Source organism: Ovis canadensis, chromosome 12, assembly GCF_042477335.2.
Source record: "Ovis canadensis isolate MfBH-ARS-UI-01 breed Bighorn chromosome 12, ARS-UI_OviCan_v2, whole genome shotgun sequence".
Lineage (NCBI taxonomy): Eukaryota > Metazoa > Chordata > Mammalia > Artiodactyla > Bovidae > Ovis > Ovis canadensis.
The window spans coordinates 41,126,960-41,140,626 of NC_091256.1; the positions used below are offsets into that span (position 1 = coordinate 41,126,960).

Consider the following 13,667-nt stretch of genomic DNA (forward strand, 5'->3'; position numbering starts at 1 on the left):
GTGTCCACCTCTTTGTGACCCCATGGACTGCAGCACACCAGGCTTCCCTGTCCTTCCCCATCTCCCAGAGTTTGCTTAAACTCATGTCTGCTGAGTCGGTGATGTTAGTATCCAGAATAAACAAACTACATATTTATTAACATAAGAAAGACAACACGTGGCAAAACACATTAGAAAAAATGGCCAAAGTTCTTTGAGCAGGCATTTCACTCATCATCAGGGAAACAGAAACTAAAAGGAGATGCCATGACACACTACCTGCCCCCTGCCCATCTCTGTGAGCACCGTCACCTCCTCTACCATTGCTCATAGGCGCCCTGGCCCACAGGGCTATCTGCAGTCCCTTCTCCTATGGGGCAGGGGACCCATATCAGTCAAGCCTATCGATGGGAGAATCCCCACCCACATGGTCCTTTGCAAACTTCAGAATGTCTACAGTATTATGCCAGTCCCAAATATTTGGATTCTCTCACCAATTTTCCCTGTTGACAGTAAGCAACGGTTAGAACTAGACATGGAACAGACTGGTTCCAAATAGGAAAAGGAGTACCAAGGCTGTATATTGTCAACCTGCTTATTTAACTTATATGCAGAGTACATCATGAGAAATGCTGGGCTGGAGGAAGCACAAGCTGGAATCAAGATTGCCGGGAGAAATATCAATAACCTAAGATATGCAGATGACACCACCCTTATGGCAGAAAGTGAAGAAGAACTAAAGAGCCTCTTGATGAAAGTGAAAGAGGAGAGTGAAAAAGTTGGCTTAAAGCTCAACATTCAGAAAACTAAGATCATGGCATCTGGTCCCATCACTTCATGGCAGATAGATGGGGAAACAGTGGAAACAGTGACTGACTTTATTTTTCTGGGCTCCAAAATCGCTGCAGATGGTGACTGCAGCCATGCAATTAAAAGACGCTTACCCCTTGGAAGGAAAGTTATGACTAACCTAGACAGCATATTGAAAAGCAGAGACATTACTTTGCCAACAAAGGTCTGTCTAGTCAAGGCTATGGTTTTTCCAGTGGTCACATATGGATGTGAGAGTTGGACTATAAAGAAAGCTGAGTGCCAAAGAATTGATGCTTTTGAACTGTGGTGTTGGAGAAGACTCTTGAGAGTCCCTTGGACTGCAAGGAGATTCAACCAGTCCATTCTAAAGGAGACCAGTCCTGGGTGTTCATCGGAGGGACTGATGTTGAAGCTGAAGCGCCAATACTTTGGCCACCTGATGAGAAGAGCTGACTCACTGGAAAAGACACTGATGCTGGGAAAGATTGAGGGCATGAGGAGAAGGGGACGACAGAGGATGAAATGGTTGGATGGCATCATCGACTCAATGGACACGGGTTTGGGTGGACTCCGGGAGTTGGTGATGGACAGGGAGGCCTGGCATGCTGTGGTTCATGGGGTCGCAAAGAGTCGGGACACAACTGAGCAACTGAACTGAACTGAACTGAACTGAAAGGGTCATTTAGGCAGGCTTCCTAAACCAGACCTGCTCCTAGGTGAATTGTTGCCTCTGGTAGCAGCTTTCAAATGCAGCTTTCCAGCTCAAAGAGAGATCTTACTGGGCACCCCTTCATGTACACACACCATCCTTTTACTATAATGAAGTGAGTCTACCAAGACTGAAACTGAGCAGGACACTTCAGGCCCTTTTGAGTACACATCCCATCCATGTTCCTGGCTTCTTGTTTGGAGAAAAAGACTTTCCTCTCCTAGACCTTCCCTGAGTTCCAAAGAGCAGATTCAAGCAAGTACTAACTAGGGGAGTGAGGGAACACAGACACAAAAGAAAAACAAGCCCAGCAACATCTTTTCCATGATTGTCAGCTTAAAACAATGCGTTGAGTTATGACCCCAAACTGTGGGAATAATGCTCTATCAAATGGCCCCAAGTGTGAGGGGAATCACACTGACTGAAACCACTCACCCTGGCCAGGCACCATAGTTACCATTTGTATGAGTTATTTTAAGACAGGAGGTCCTGGTAAGGAACATGGAACTAATAAGCCACCACCAACTGGAAGAGTTCAGGAAAGGTCAAAAGGTGACACGTGTCCAACCACCTCCCAGAATCCTTCTCACTGCCGTCCATCTTTGCTGAGCAATGTACGCACCACCAGGAAAGACTCTGAACCAGAATGATTGGCCAAAGACAACCCGGAAACTAATCACCATAAAACCCACTGCAAGCCATGTGGCAGAGCAGTTCTCCTGGGTTCCCCTACCTTACTGCTCTCTGTCCAGGAACCCCTTCCCAATAAAATCTCTTGCATTGTCAACACATGTGTCTCCTCTGACAATTCATTTGAGTATTAGACCAGAGTCCACTTTCTGGCCCTGGAAGGGGTTCCCCTTCCTGCAACACAAGCAGTCTTAAAATTAGTGACACTGGGTCAATTAAGAAGTGAATTCCTGAGCCATCATGAGGTAAATAACCATCATTGCTTTTGCTCTCTCTCCAAAAGAAGTTAAGGGATCACGAGACCATGGTATACTAGTTTGCTAGGACACACAGATCAATCACAATGACAGACTCAGGTTACAAGATGATGCTCAGAAGTCTGCAACTGAGGTCTTATAGGGGAGCTGAAATCACATACCACCCCCACCCCCTTTACTTTTGCTTTTAAAACTCTTGCACCCTGGCCAGCCAGTAGGATCAATTTGAGATGAGCCTAGGTCTCCCATCTTCAGAGTTGGCACCTCCTCAACTAATACAAGCTTCTTTGCTCCAGACTCCACTATTTCAGTTTGTTTGGCTTCACTGTGCATTGGGCATATGAATTTGGGGTTTGACAACAATATCATTTTTTTTCTTTCATTTATTTTTAGGAAGATGACCGAATGCTTCGGCCATTTGTACACCAACAGTCACAAATGTTAAAGGACTTTGGGGACCTACTTGAATCCAGCTTGTGGAAACTGAAAAATGATGTTGCTCTTATAGTGAAACAGAAGAAAGAATGTTTATTGCATGCGGAATAGTGTTCAGTTCAGTCGCTCAGTCCTGTCCGACTCTTTGTGACCCCACATACTGCAGCACTCCAGGCTTCCCTGTCAATCACCAACTCTTGGAGCTTGCTCAAACTCATGTCCATTGAGTCACTGATGCATCCAACCATCTCATTCTCTGTCGTCCTCTTCTCCTCATGCCTTCAATCTTTCCCAGAGGATACACCAACTGAAAACATTTGCGCTTTGAGTTGTCAAGATTATTTCATTAACTTGGCTATTGGAGCGGAATTGTGGACTCAACCTAGTCAACCCATTTCTCACTCACTCAACCTATTACACTGCTTTCAAGCAAAATTCCTTTTTATTTGACTTAAAATCATGTAAAAATGAATTCAGGCTGAAGGTGAGGTAGAAAATATGAGCAGTGAATGGTCAGCACTCTGAGCAAGAGGATCAACTGCCTGGAGCTGAATCCATGACTAATCAGTTCTACAGTTTGGAGCAAGCCATGTCCCTTCTCTAAGCCTCTTTCCTTATTTGTTCTTCTTTCAGTTAAAGACCCTCTTTCTTCTGTACAGTTTGTACAGCTGCTGCTGCTGCTAAATCGCTTCAGTCCGACTCTGTGTGACCCCAGGGACTGCAGCCCACCAGGCTCCCCAGTCCCTGGGATTCTCCAGGCAAGAACACTGGAGTGGGGTGCCATTTCCTTCTCCGGTGCATGAAAGAGAAAAGAGACAGAGCTGCCGCCTAACATGAGTGAGATTCTTATCAGCTTCATACCTCTCACTGTATTGTAGAAATTCCATAAAGGAAATGGTTGTCCTCTTTACATGATGAATGTAATAGAACACTGATTTGTGTTTATGGTATGATTACAAAAGGAAAAGTCTTTGCCTTATTTTTAGGCTTCAGTGGAAAATGTAGTTAAATATAAAAAGTAAATAGAGAAAAGTTTTGCTTAGGCAGTAAAAATCAGTAGAAATTTACCAGCTACATCTTTCAAACTAACCACAGGTATAGAACCAGGGAAAATGAATAACCCAGTTATTAGCAGGACACAGGCCACTTGGGAAGCACATTTCTACCATTACTCAATTATACAGACATGTCCAAACACAAATCCACTGTTCAATTGACAATCCTTTATTATTAAACTTTAGGTAAGAGTCCAAAATCAGTCAGTGCAGATGGGTGAAAAACGAGGCTAAAACAGCAAAAACTGCAGTTTCATTTGGCAAAGGCCTACACTATGCAGAGAAATTCATGGGAAAGTGAGATCCCATTTGATACCATGACAAGGAAAACAGCAGCCACTATCTCACATGACCACCAGCCGGGGTGTGTCAGCAACACAGACAGAGCCACCATCCCATCCTCTGATCTGCCAGCTCACTTATAAAAAATGACCATGAATTCTTCAATGAAAAAGTCAGTCAAATGTTAAGTTTTCTCTCAAAAGCAATAAAATCACAAATATCAGCTGAGATTTGAAATTCAGGGTAAGCTAGTACAATTTCCTGCTTTAATGTATACATATTTTAGATTTGACAATCTTTTCCACATATAGTCAGATAGGTTTATAGAAGCATTTCAACATACCAAATTAAAAAGCTGTTAATTCATACATTTTATGACTTCAATTAATTATTCAAATGTTTAGACTTCAGTGCTGCTAATGACACTAAATTCAATGCCACGTTCATTGAGTCTGTCAATCAACTTTGTTCGCGAGAAAGCTGCTCCGGGCGTGAAGACTCCACCCCTGTAAGACAACAAGGTGAAAACAGTGCACCGTGCCCAGCTCCAGCCCCTTCCTCTGCTAGATGACCTGCTGGGCAGCCAGCTATCAAATCCATGCAAAACTTATAAAAAACCCGATTCTTGATTTCATCATGGACTGTTTTTGGTTCCATTTCTAAAACCAGCCAAGTGAGCAAGTAGCTATTATTTAAGAGGAAACTAGTACCTAGCCAACCTGTCTAGACTGGTTCAGTGATAATGAGACTGTTTCCACAAACTGGTATGTGTGTGTTGGAAGGGCCACTGGAGGGTTATCAACCCAAGTAGCAGCTGCTGTTTATAAAGTCAGCCCTAAGACTCAGGAAGATTAAACATACACATGCATGTGTGCTAAGTCGCTTCAGTTGTGTCCAACTCTTTGCGACCCCATGGACTGTAGCCTGCCAGGCTCCTCTGGGATTCTCTAGGCAAGAATACTGAAGTGGGTTGCCATGCCCTTCTTCAGGGGATCGTCTCTACCTAGGGACTGAACCCATGTCTCTGTCTCCTACACTGGCAGGCGGGTTCTTTACTACTAGTGCCACCTGGGAAGCCTCTAAATACACACATGGACAAAATAAACTTAGGCAATCAATTATTAATGAAGCATAAACAGGACAAATAGGATGAAAAAGAAGTTTTTTTAACATTTAATGGCTACCATTCAGAAAATGCTAAATACTTTCAAATGGCATACAAATATTTGAAGAAAATGTAATTAAGTTTCACTTTATATAATTTTTATGTTTATTACTTACTAGTTTCAGGTCATACCTGATTTGTTTCTAAGCCTGCAAGCCTATGCTTATTTGTAAAGCTGGCCTACTTTTAGGCTAACAGCTAAATCCTCCAGTAAGATAGTGTACTTAATAATTATCTAGCCAGGATGCCATGAATCAAGGCTCTCACTGGCAGCTGGGTATCATTCAGCATGGATTAAGGGCTCCTGCCAATAACACTGAACTACGGGGACCTTTTTTTGAGTAGCTAACTTGGGATCTGAGTTATTTTTCGAAGGAACTGAAGCCAAATTACATGGCTCTCAACTTCTTTCTACTCTCATTTCTTTCTGCACTGTTCCTAGAAGTCAGTAAGGAACTTCCTTACGATTTTAAGTTCATCTCTCTCTTTGGATCAAAGATGCTATAAATCCAATACCTGAAAACTGAACTAAAATAAGCTAAAATATAACATAAATGGAAAAAATATCTTTAAATTTGAAGAAAACCAGACTCACGCCTTAGGAAGATCAGCGGCATCATTTAGAAGAGTCATGGCTGCCTGGACCATGGCTATGGGGGTAGTCACGTAGCCAGCTTCTGCAGAGAACAGGTGATCAAGAAAAAGAAAGCGTCCATAAACTAGACATTCAACAGCACTGAAAAATCAAATGGTAGATTTTATATCTTAGTGTACAGAATTTCCTTAATACTCTGTTCATGAAATAACAAAAATAACAATTAACATGTATATAGTCCTTACTAAGTGTTAGGAACTGTATTAAGTGCTTTAAATCTACTAAACTCATTTAATCTTCTTAACAATCATACAAGGTTAGTACTATTTTATATCCATTTTACAGATGAGGAAACTGAGGCATAGAGAGGTTAAGCGCCTCATTCACATTCACAGAGTCAGACAATGGTTGAACCAGAATCACATGCGGGCAGCTAGCTCAAGCCAACACTCTTACCAATGATCCTAGATTTATTCATATCCTGTGCAATCTTTGCGACCCCTTAGACTGCAGCCTATTCAGCTCCTCTGTCCATGGGATTCTCCAGGCAAGAATACTGGAGTGGGTTGCCATTTCCTCCTCCAGGGGATCTTCCCGACGAAGGGATCAAACCCTGGTCTCCTGCATTGCAGGCAGATTCTTTACCATCTGAGCCACCAGGGAAGCCCAACTCATACACTAAACTGACCTTTATCAATCAAATACACTAAACTTCACTTTAAAAAACAGACTCAGTTTCTTCAAGGACAACTGAGTAACTCTCAAAGAAGTCAAACTTTAAGAAGTAACTTTAAAAGAAGTCTATAAACCAGAAGAACATTGGTGTTTATATTCATGTCAAATAAGAACACAGCTTATCCTAAAAACCCAAGTAGAAATTTTTTAAAAATGCAAGATGCAAAGATATCTTTGCTCTTTGGCTTGATTAAAAACTGTACAACAGAGGCCCGTGATCTATTAGGAAGGATGGTAATGAAACGTAACTCACAGTGGGGCTGTCTCTGTATAGTTCTCTAAAATTTATAGTACTAGTTATTGAATGTTTTGGGGTGCCAGTTTTTTAACAACCTATCAAAATTTTTATCCTCCCTGGAAAAACACACATGTGCACATATTTCACAAGCAATGTCAGGGTGATCACAGACTCCAAAGAAAGCTTGGACCACAGCCTTGATTATAAGTAAAAGGCTTTAAAGTGACGCTTGAGTATGAGAGTAGAACAGATAAATATCAATCAGCCCCTTGTCTTCTTATATTAAAAATTCCATTCAGAATTACTGAATCATACTGAAAGAAAAAAAAATCAGAGAGAGGTATACAACAATAAAACTGAATGATACCAATAATTCCAATCCTTCTTTTGACAGAATTATTTATCATTATTAACTTAAATAACTGTGTAAATTTATTTCTAAAACAAATTTTAAAAAGAAATTATGACTAGTACACCACATTATAGCTTAAGACAATGTAAACCTCCCGAATGTTCTTAAGTCACATGTGAAATACCTGGTCCTTTCACCTGAGTACAAATTCTGATATTTGGTTTGTTCTTGACAGGGGAAACGCCTTGGCTGAATCCTTGACCAAAAAATGTCATAGTGAATGATGAAGCATCAATCTGAGGAATAGAAAGCAAAGAGTTTATTAAATAAATATGTCATTTCCTCCTTGAACACAATAAAACATTCTATCAACATTATACTTCATATAAGACATTTTTAATAGATAACATCAATATTCTATTAGATAGAATATCCTGTCATCCGTAACTAAGCATGGAACAAAAAATAACTCTTTGAAGAACCGTAAGTTTTGCTGACTGGTGTAATGTTCTGGGGACAGAGGTAGTGAGGACTAAAGCTGAGTCTTAGTGAAGAATAAAGATGAATCTTAGGCTGTGGCTGAAGGAACAGCATCACTACAACAGGCAGTTTCAGAGGAAAAGCTGGAGGTGGTGTTTATTTCAGGACAGAATATGTTACTCTGGCTTTAGATACATTTGAGGTAAGAAGACAAAAATAATCAGCAAGTAATGGTAATATGGGCCTAGGATATAGACACAAAACTGCTCCATTTAGAAGTATGAAAATTTGATTCAAAATTAAATTATAGAAGATTTATCCAAGCATCTGTCATAATCACTAAACTTAGAAACAAAGTAACAAAGCCATGGTGAACAAATTTTTATTAAGTATAAACTAAGTGTCAGACATTACATTAGGCCCTGAGACATAAAGTACTTATAAAATAAAATATACGGCATTTCTAGAGCTTAGTTTAGGGGAGGGGGGAAGACTGTGTGTGTGTGTGTACACACACACATGAGATCTAGTAACAATATGAAGCGTGAATTAGAAGTCCAGGGTTAGCTTAGTGGAGGGCACTATTAAATTTACTGAGCAGGAGGCCAGGGTCTTGAATTGTGTGTCCTCACAGCAAACATACCTTCTAATAGAGAAGTTTATTACAAAGAAAAGTAAAGTAGGTACCAGAAAGGATAAATCATTATTTAAAGGCAAAACCAGACAAGGTGGCTACAAGAAATGAAAATTACAGCCCATATCTCTGATAAATATAAGTGCAAAATGAAAGTGAAAGTGAGTCAGTTGTATCCAACTCTTTGCGACCCCATGGACTGTAGCCTGCCAGGCTCCTCTGTTCATGGAATTCTCTAGGCCAGAATACTGAAGTGGGTAGCTGTTCCCTTCTCCAGGGGATCTTCCCAACCCAGGAACTGAACCCAGGTCTCCTGCACTGAAGGGGGATTCTTTACCAACTGAAACACCAGGGAAGCCTCAGCTTCCTGTGCCAAGTCCTCAGCAAAATATTACCAAACTGAATTCAACAATACATTGAATGGACCATAAGCTATAATTAAGATCTGGCTGTCATGCTAGTGGTAAAGAACCCGCCTGCCAATGCAGGAGGTATAAAAGACATGGGTTCGATCCCTGGGTCAGGAAGGTCCCCTGGAGGAGGGCATGGCAACCCATTCCAGTATTCTTGCCTGGAGAATCCCATGGACAGAGGAGCCTGGTGGGCTACCGTCCATAGGGTCGCAAAGAGTTGGACACAACTGAAGTGACTGCACAGCACAGCACAGCACATACTATACTTAAGTGGGATTTAGTTTAGGGATGCAAACATGTTCAACATCCACAAATAAGTCAGTGTGATATTCCACATTAACAAAATAAAGGATAAAAATCATATAATCATCTCAAACACAGGAAAAGCACTTGATAAAATTCAACATCCATTTATAATAAAAAGTCTCAACAAAGTGTGTATATAGAGGGGACATATTTCAACATAATAAAGACCATATATGACAAACCCATAGCCAACAGCATACTCAACGGTGAAAAGTTGAGAGCTTTTCTGAAAGCTTTTCTTCTAAGATCAGAAACAAGACAAGAGCACCCACTCTTGCCACTTCTATTCAACGTAGTATTTGGCAGTCCTAGTCAAAACCATCAGACAAGAAACAGAATACAAGGAATCTAAATTGGAAACTAAGAAGTAAAATTGTCACTGTATGCAGAGGTCATGGTATTACATATAGAATATCCTAAAGATCCCACAAAAAAACTATTAAAACTAATAAATGAACTCAGTAAAGTTGCAGGATATAAATGCAAAGTTAACATACAGAAATTTATTGCATTTCTATATACTAACAACAATCAGAAAGAGAAATTAAGAAAACAATCTTATTTACAATCAAAAGGAATAATACCAAGAAATAAATCTAATCAAGGATGTAAAATACTTGTGCTCGAGAAACTATAACACTAATGAAAGAAACTGAAGATGACACATAGAAAAATATACCATGCTCTTGGATTGTAAGAACTAACATTGTTAAAATGACAATACTACCCAAGAAAATCTACACAGTCAATGCAATACCTATCAAAATACCAATGGCATTTTTCACAGAATGAGACCAAATAATTCTTAAATTTGAAGTCAAAAGACCTCAAAGAGTCAAAGTAATCCTGAGAAAGAATAACAAAGCTGGAAGCATCATCACCTATAATTTCAAATTTCAGTACAAAAGTACGTTAATCAAAAGAGTACGGTACTGAGAACTCCCCGGTGGTACAGCGGTTAGGATGCCATGCTTCCATTGCAGGAAGCATGGGTTCAATCTATGGCTGGGGAACTAAGATCCTGTAAGCTGTGCAGCATGGCCAAAAAAACCCCAAAACCAGTATGGTACTGGTACAAAAAAAAACAGACACATAGATCAATGGAACAGAATAGAGAGCTCAGAGATAATCCCACACTTACATGTTCAATTAACCTACAACAGAGGAGGCATGAACATACAACAGGAAAGACAGTCTCTTTAATACACTGTGCTGGGAAAATTGGACAGCCTCATGCAAAAAAAATCAAACTGGACTACTGTTTCACAACATATAGAAAAATAAACTCAAAGTGGATTAAGAACTTAAATGTAAGACTTGAAACCACAAAACTCCTGAGAGGAAAACATAGGTAGTATGCTCTTTGACACCAGTCTTAGTATTTTACTGGATGTCTTCTTGGGAGAAACAAAAGGAAAAATAAACAAGTGGAACTACATTAAGCTGAATTTTGCACAGTGAAACTATCAACAAAACAAAAAGACTGCCTACTGAATGGAAGAAGATATTTGCAAAAAATGTATCCAATAAAGAGTTAATACTTAAAATATACAAAAATACATACAACTCAACCAAACAATCTGATTAAAAATGGGCCTGAATAGACACTTTCCAAAAAATACATACAGGTGACTAACAAAACAGGCTCAGTATCAGTAATCAGCAGGGAAATGCAAATCATACAATCCAGCAAGTCCACTTTCAGATATTTATTTGAAGCAAACCAAAACACTAATTTGAAAAAATATCTGTACCCCCACATTCACCGCAGCGTTATTTACAATAGCTGAGACACGGAAAAAACCTAAATGTCCACTGATGTGCAAAGAAAATGTAGTGATACACACACACACACACACACACAGGATATTATTCAGCCATAAGAAAGAATGAAATCCTGCCACCAGTGATGACATGGATGGACTTCACGTAAAGTAAGACAAAGATAAATACTGTATGTTCTCTCATTGGTGAGAACGTAAATGGGTACAGCCACCATAGAAAACAGGATGGAGGTTCCTTAAAAAAACTAAAAGCAGAGCTACCATATGATCCAGCAATCCCACTCCTGGCCATATGTCCAAAAAAAAGGAAAACTTTAATTCAAAAGATAAATGCATGCCAATGTTCATAGCAGCCCTATTTATAATAGCCAAGGAAACAATCCAAGTGCTCATCAACAGACAACTGGTTTAAGGAGATGTGATATGTACGGTGATGGTGGTGGTGGTGGTGGTTTAGCTGCTAAGCCGTGTCCGACTCTTGTGACTCCATGGACTGTAGCCCGCCAGGCTCCTCTGTTCATAGGATTTTCCAGGCAAGGATACTGGAGTGCACTGCCAATTCCTTCTCCAGGGGATCTTCCTGACCCAGAAAATGAACCTGGGTCTCCTGCACTGCAGGCAGATTCTTTACCGACTGAGCTATGAGGAAAGCCCCTAATATGTATATATACAATGAAATATTACTGTTATAAAAAAAGAATGAAATATTGCTGTTTGAAGCAACACAGATGGACCTAGAGAATACCATACTAAGTGAAATGAGTCAAACAGAGAAAGGCAAATATGATATGATATCATTTATGTGTAGAATTTAAAAACTGATACAAAATATAAACAAATTCAGACATAGAAAACAAATTTACTATTACCAAAGAGGAAAGGGGGGCAGATAAATGAAGAGTAGGGGTTTAACAACTACAAACTGCTATACACAGAATAGATCAGCAACATGGATTTACGGTATAACAGAAGGAACTACATCCAATACCTGGTAATAACCTATAATGGAAAATAACGTGAAAAAAATATATGTATAACTAAGTTACTTTGCCGTATACCTGAAACCGAAACAATATTGTAAATCAACTACACTTCAATAAACAATTAAATCTGACCCTGTTATCACCTTCTCTAAAAAATACTTCCCTGATTTACTGCTTTGGCAAATGACTTTTACACCTGGGACTTTGTATATCAGAATCACTCAGGGAACTTTTTTCAAATATATGTTTTGACCCTGGCATTTGGATATTCTGATTCAGTAGGTGTGAAGTGAGGCCTCATAGCAGAGATCTCAACTTTGGGAGAGAACCCAAAACAGATGATCAGAGATTCAGGTTTGATTGGTGTAGAATGTGGCTTGGGCACTGGACTTTTTGAAAGCTCTTCAGTGATGTTAATGCACACTCAATTTCATAAAAGCATTATTCAAAATAGACAAAAGACAGAAGTAATACAAATGTCAATGCACAGATGAGTGGATAAGCAAAACAGGGTATATACAATCAGCCCTCTGTATCCCTGATGAACGAAAATGGTTAAGATGGGAAATTTTGTGTCATGTGTATTTTAATTTTACCACAATTAGAAGGAAGTGGCGGAGAAGGGAGCCAGGAGAGAAGGGAGAAGGAACTAAGGTAGTTGTGATGGATTTGGAGACAAATCTAGAGTGGCGCCTGCATTCTTGATTGGGCAGATGATAGTGCCACCAACTGAGATGGGAAACAAGAAGGAAGAAGAGGGTTTGGTGGAAAGAAGTTCAGATTTTACACGTTATATTTTAAGTGCCTAAAGCAGTCGTATTGAGGATATTGGACAGGTGACAATTCAGTTTATCTACCATGGGAATCCAGGGTGTGTGAAAGAGGAAAAAGGAAGTACGCTTGGGAGAGGGGGACAGAGGAGGTAAAAAGGATGAGACAATGAAGGAGTAAAATTGAAGAGTAAAAAAATCTGAAATTTCCATGATGCAAAGAGAACACAATTTCTGGAGCCAAACAGCTCAGTTCTCATTCTAGCCTGCCCATCTACTTACTACAGGACTTTGGCAAATTTCTTAGCCTCTCTGTTACTTATTTTCCTCATTTATAAATGGATATAACACCTCCCTCAAGGAGTGTTTGAAAAGATTGACTAATCTAATGTATATAAAGAACATAAGGATGTCTGAAACAAAGTAAGTGCTTCATCAAGTCTTAGCTATTATCATCACTGCACTGAGGAAAAGTAAAAAGAAAAATATTATTTGAGAGACCTGGATACAAAGGAAAGGGTTACCTGTTTTTGTGTTGGACCTTGTTTTGAAAAATAACCAAAGGAGAAGAGCCATGGGAACTAAAGGGGAAAAAAACAAAACCTTTAGTCATATTTTTTAAATTCATAGAAAATACTTCTATAGGTTTAATTTCATAAAAAACTTACTTTTATGAGAAGTTGCCTTCCAATGCCAAACCTCACAAAGAATAAAAAGAAGAGTCCAGCAAACATCAGCTTAATAACAGAAGTGATGCCTCCCACAGTAACATAAGCAGCATACTGAACCTAGATGAAGAATATAAAATCAGGATGTTATGCCTTTCTTAGACCAAGTAATACAAAAATGTTAGCTACTAATAACTTACTCTATAGTCAGAAATATCAAATGAAAGCAGTTTTCACTTTATGAATGTGTTATGTTCTAAAAGCTTGTTCAGAAAACAGACACTAGAGGGACATTTTTTAAAGGGAATTGTTGTAAACAATAAT

At 39.4% G+C, this 13,667-nt stretch overlaps 2 protein-coding genes across 2 annotated transcripts in view; one reads left to right on the forward strand and one right to left on the reverse strand.

The window, feature by feature from the left end:
• The window catches only part of LOC138415818 (kinesin-like protein KIF28P), a 69,864-nt gene extending 65,274 nt beyond the window's left edge, over positions 1-4,590 (forward strand). The window contains exon 22 of the mRNA XM_069544371.1: positions 2,842-4,590. Coding sequence (XP_069400472.1) covers positions 2,842-2,994 — 153 coding nt within the window. The 3' untranslated portion in view covers positions 2,995-4,590. The remainder of the gene's footprint in view (positions 1-2,841) is intronic.
• The window catches only part of SCCPDH (saccharopine dehydrogenase (putative)), a 29,567-nt gene continuing 19,986 nt past the window's right edge, over positions 4,087-13,667 (reverse strand). Inside the window, exons 8-12 of the mRNA XM_069545495.1 lie at positions 13,344-13,463; positions 13,200-13,256; positions 7,490-7,601; positions 5,981-6,062; positions 4,087-4,726 (exon numbers count right to left, since the gene is read on the reverse strand). Of these exons, the coding sequence (XP_069401596.1) occupies positions 4,621-4,726; positions 5,981-6,062; positions 7,490-7,601; positions 13,200-13,256; positions 13,344-13,463 (477 nt within the window). The 3' untranslated portion in view covers positions 4,087-4,620. The remainder of the gene's footprint in view (positions 4,727-5,980; positions 6,063-7,489; positions 7,602-13,199; positions 13,257-13,343; positions 13,464-13,667) is intronic.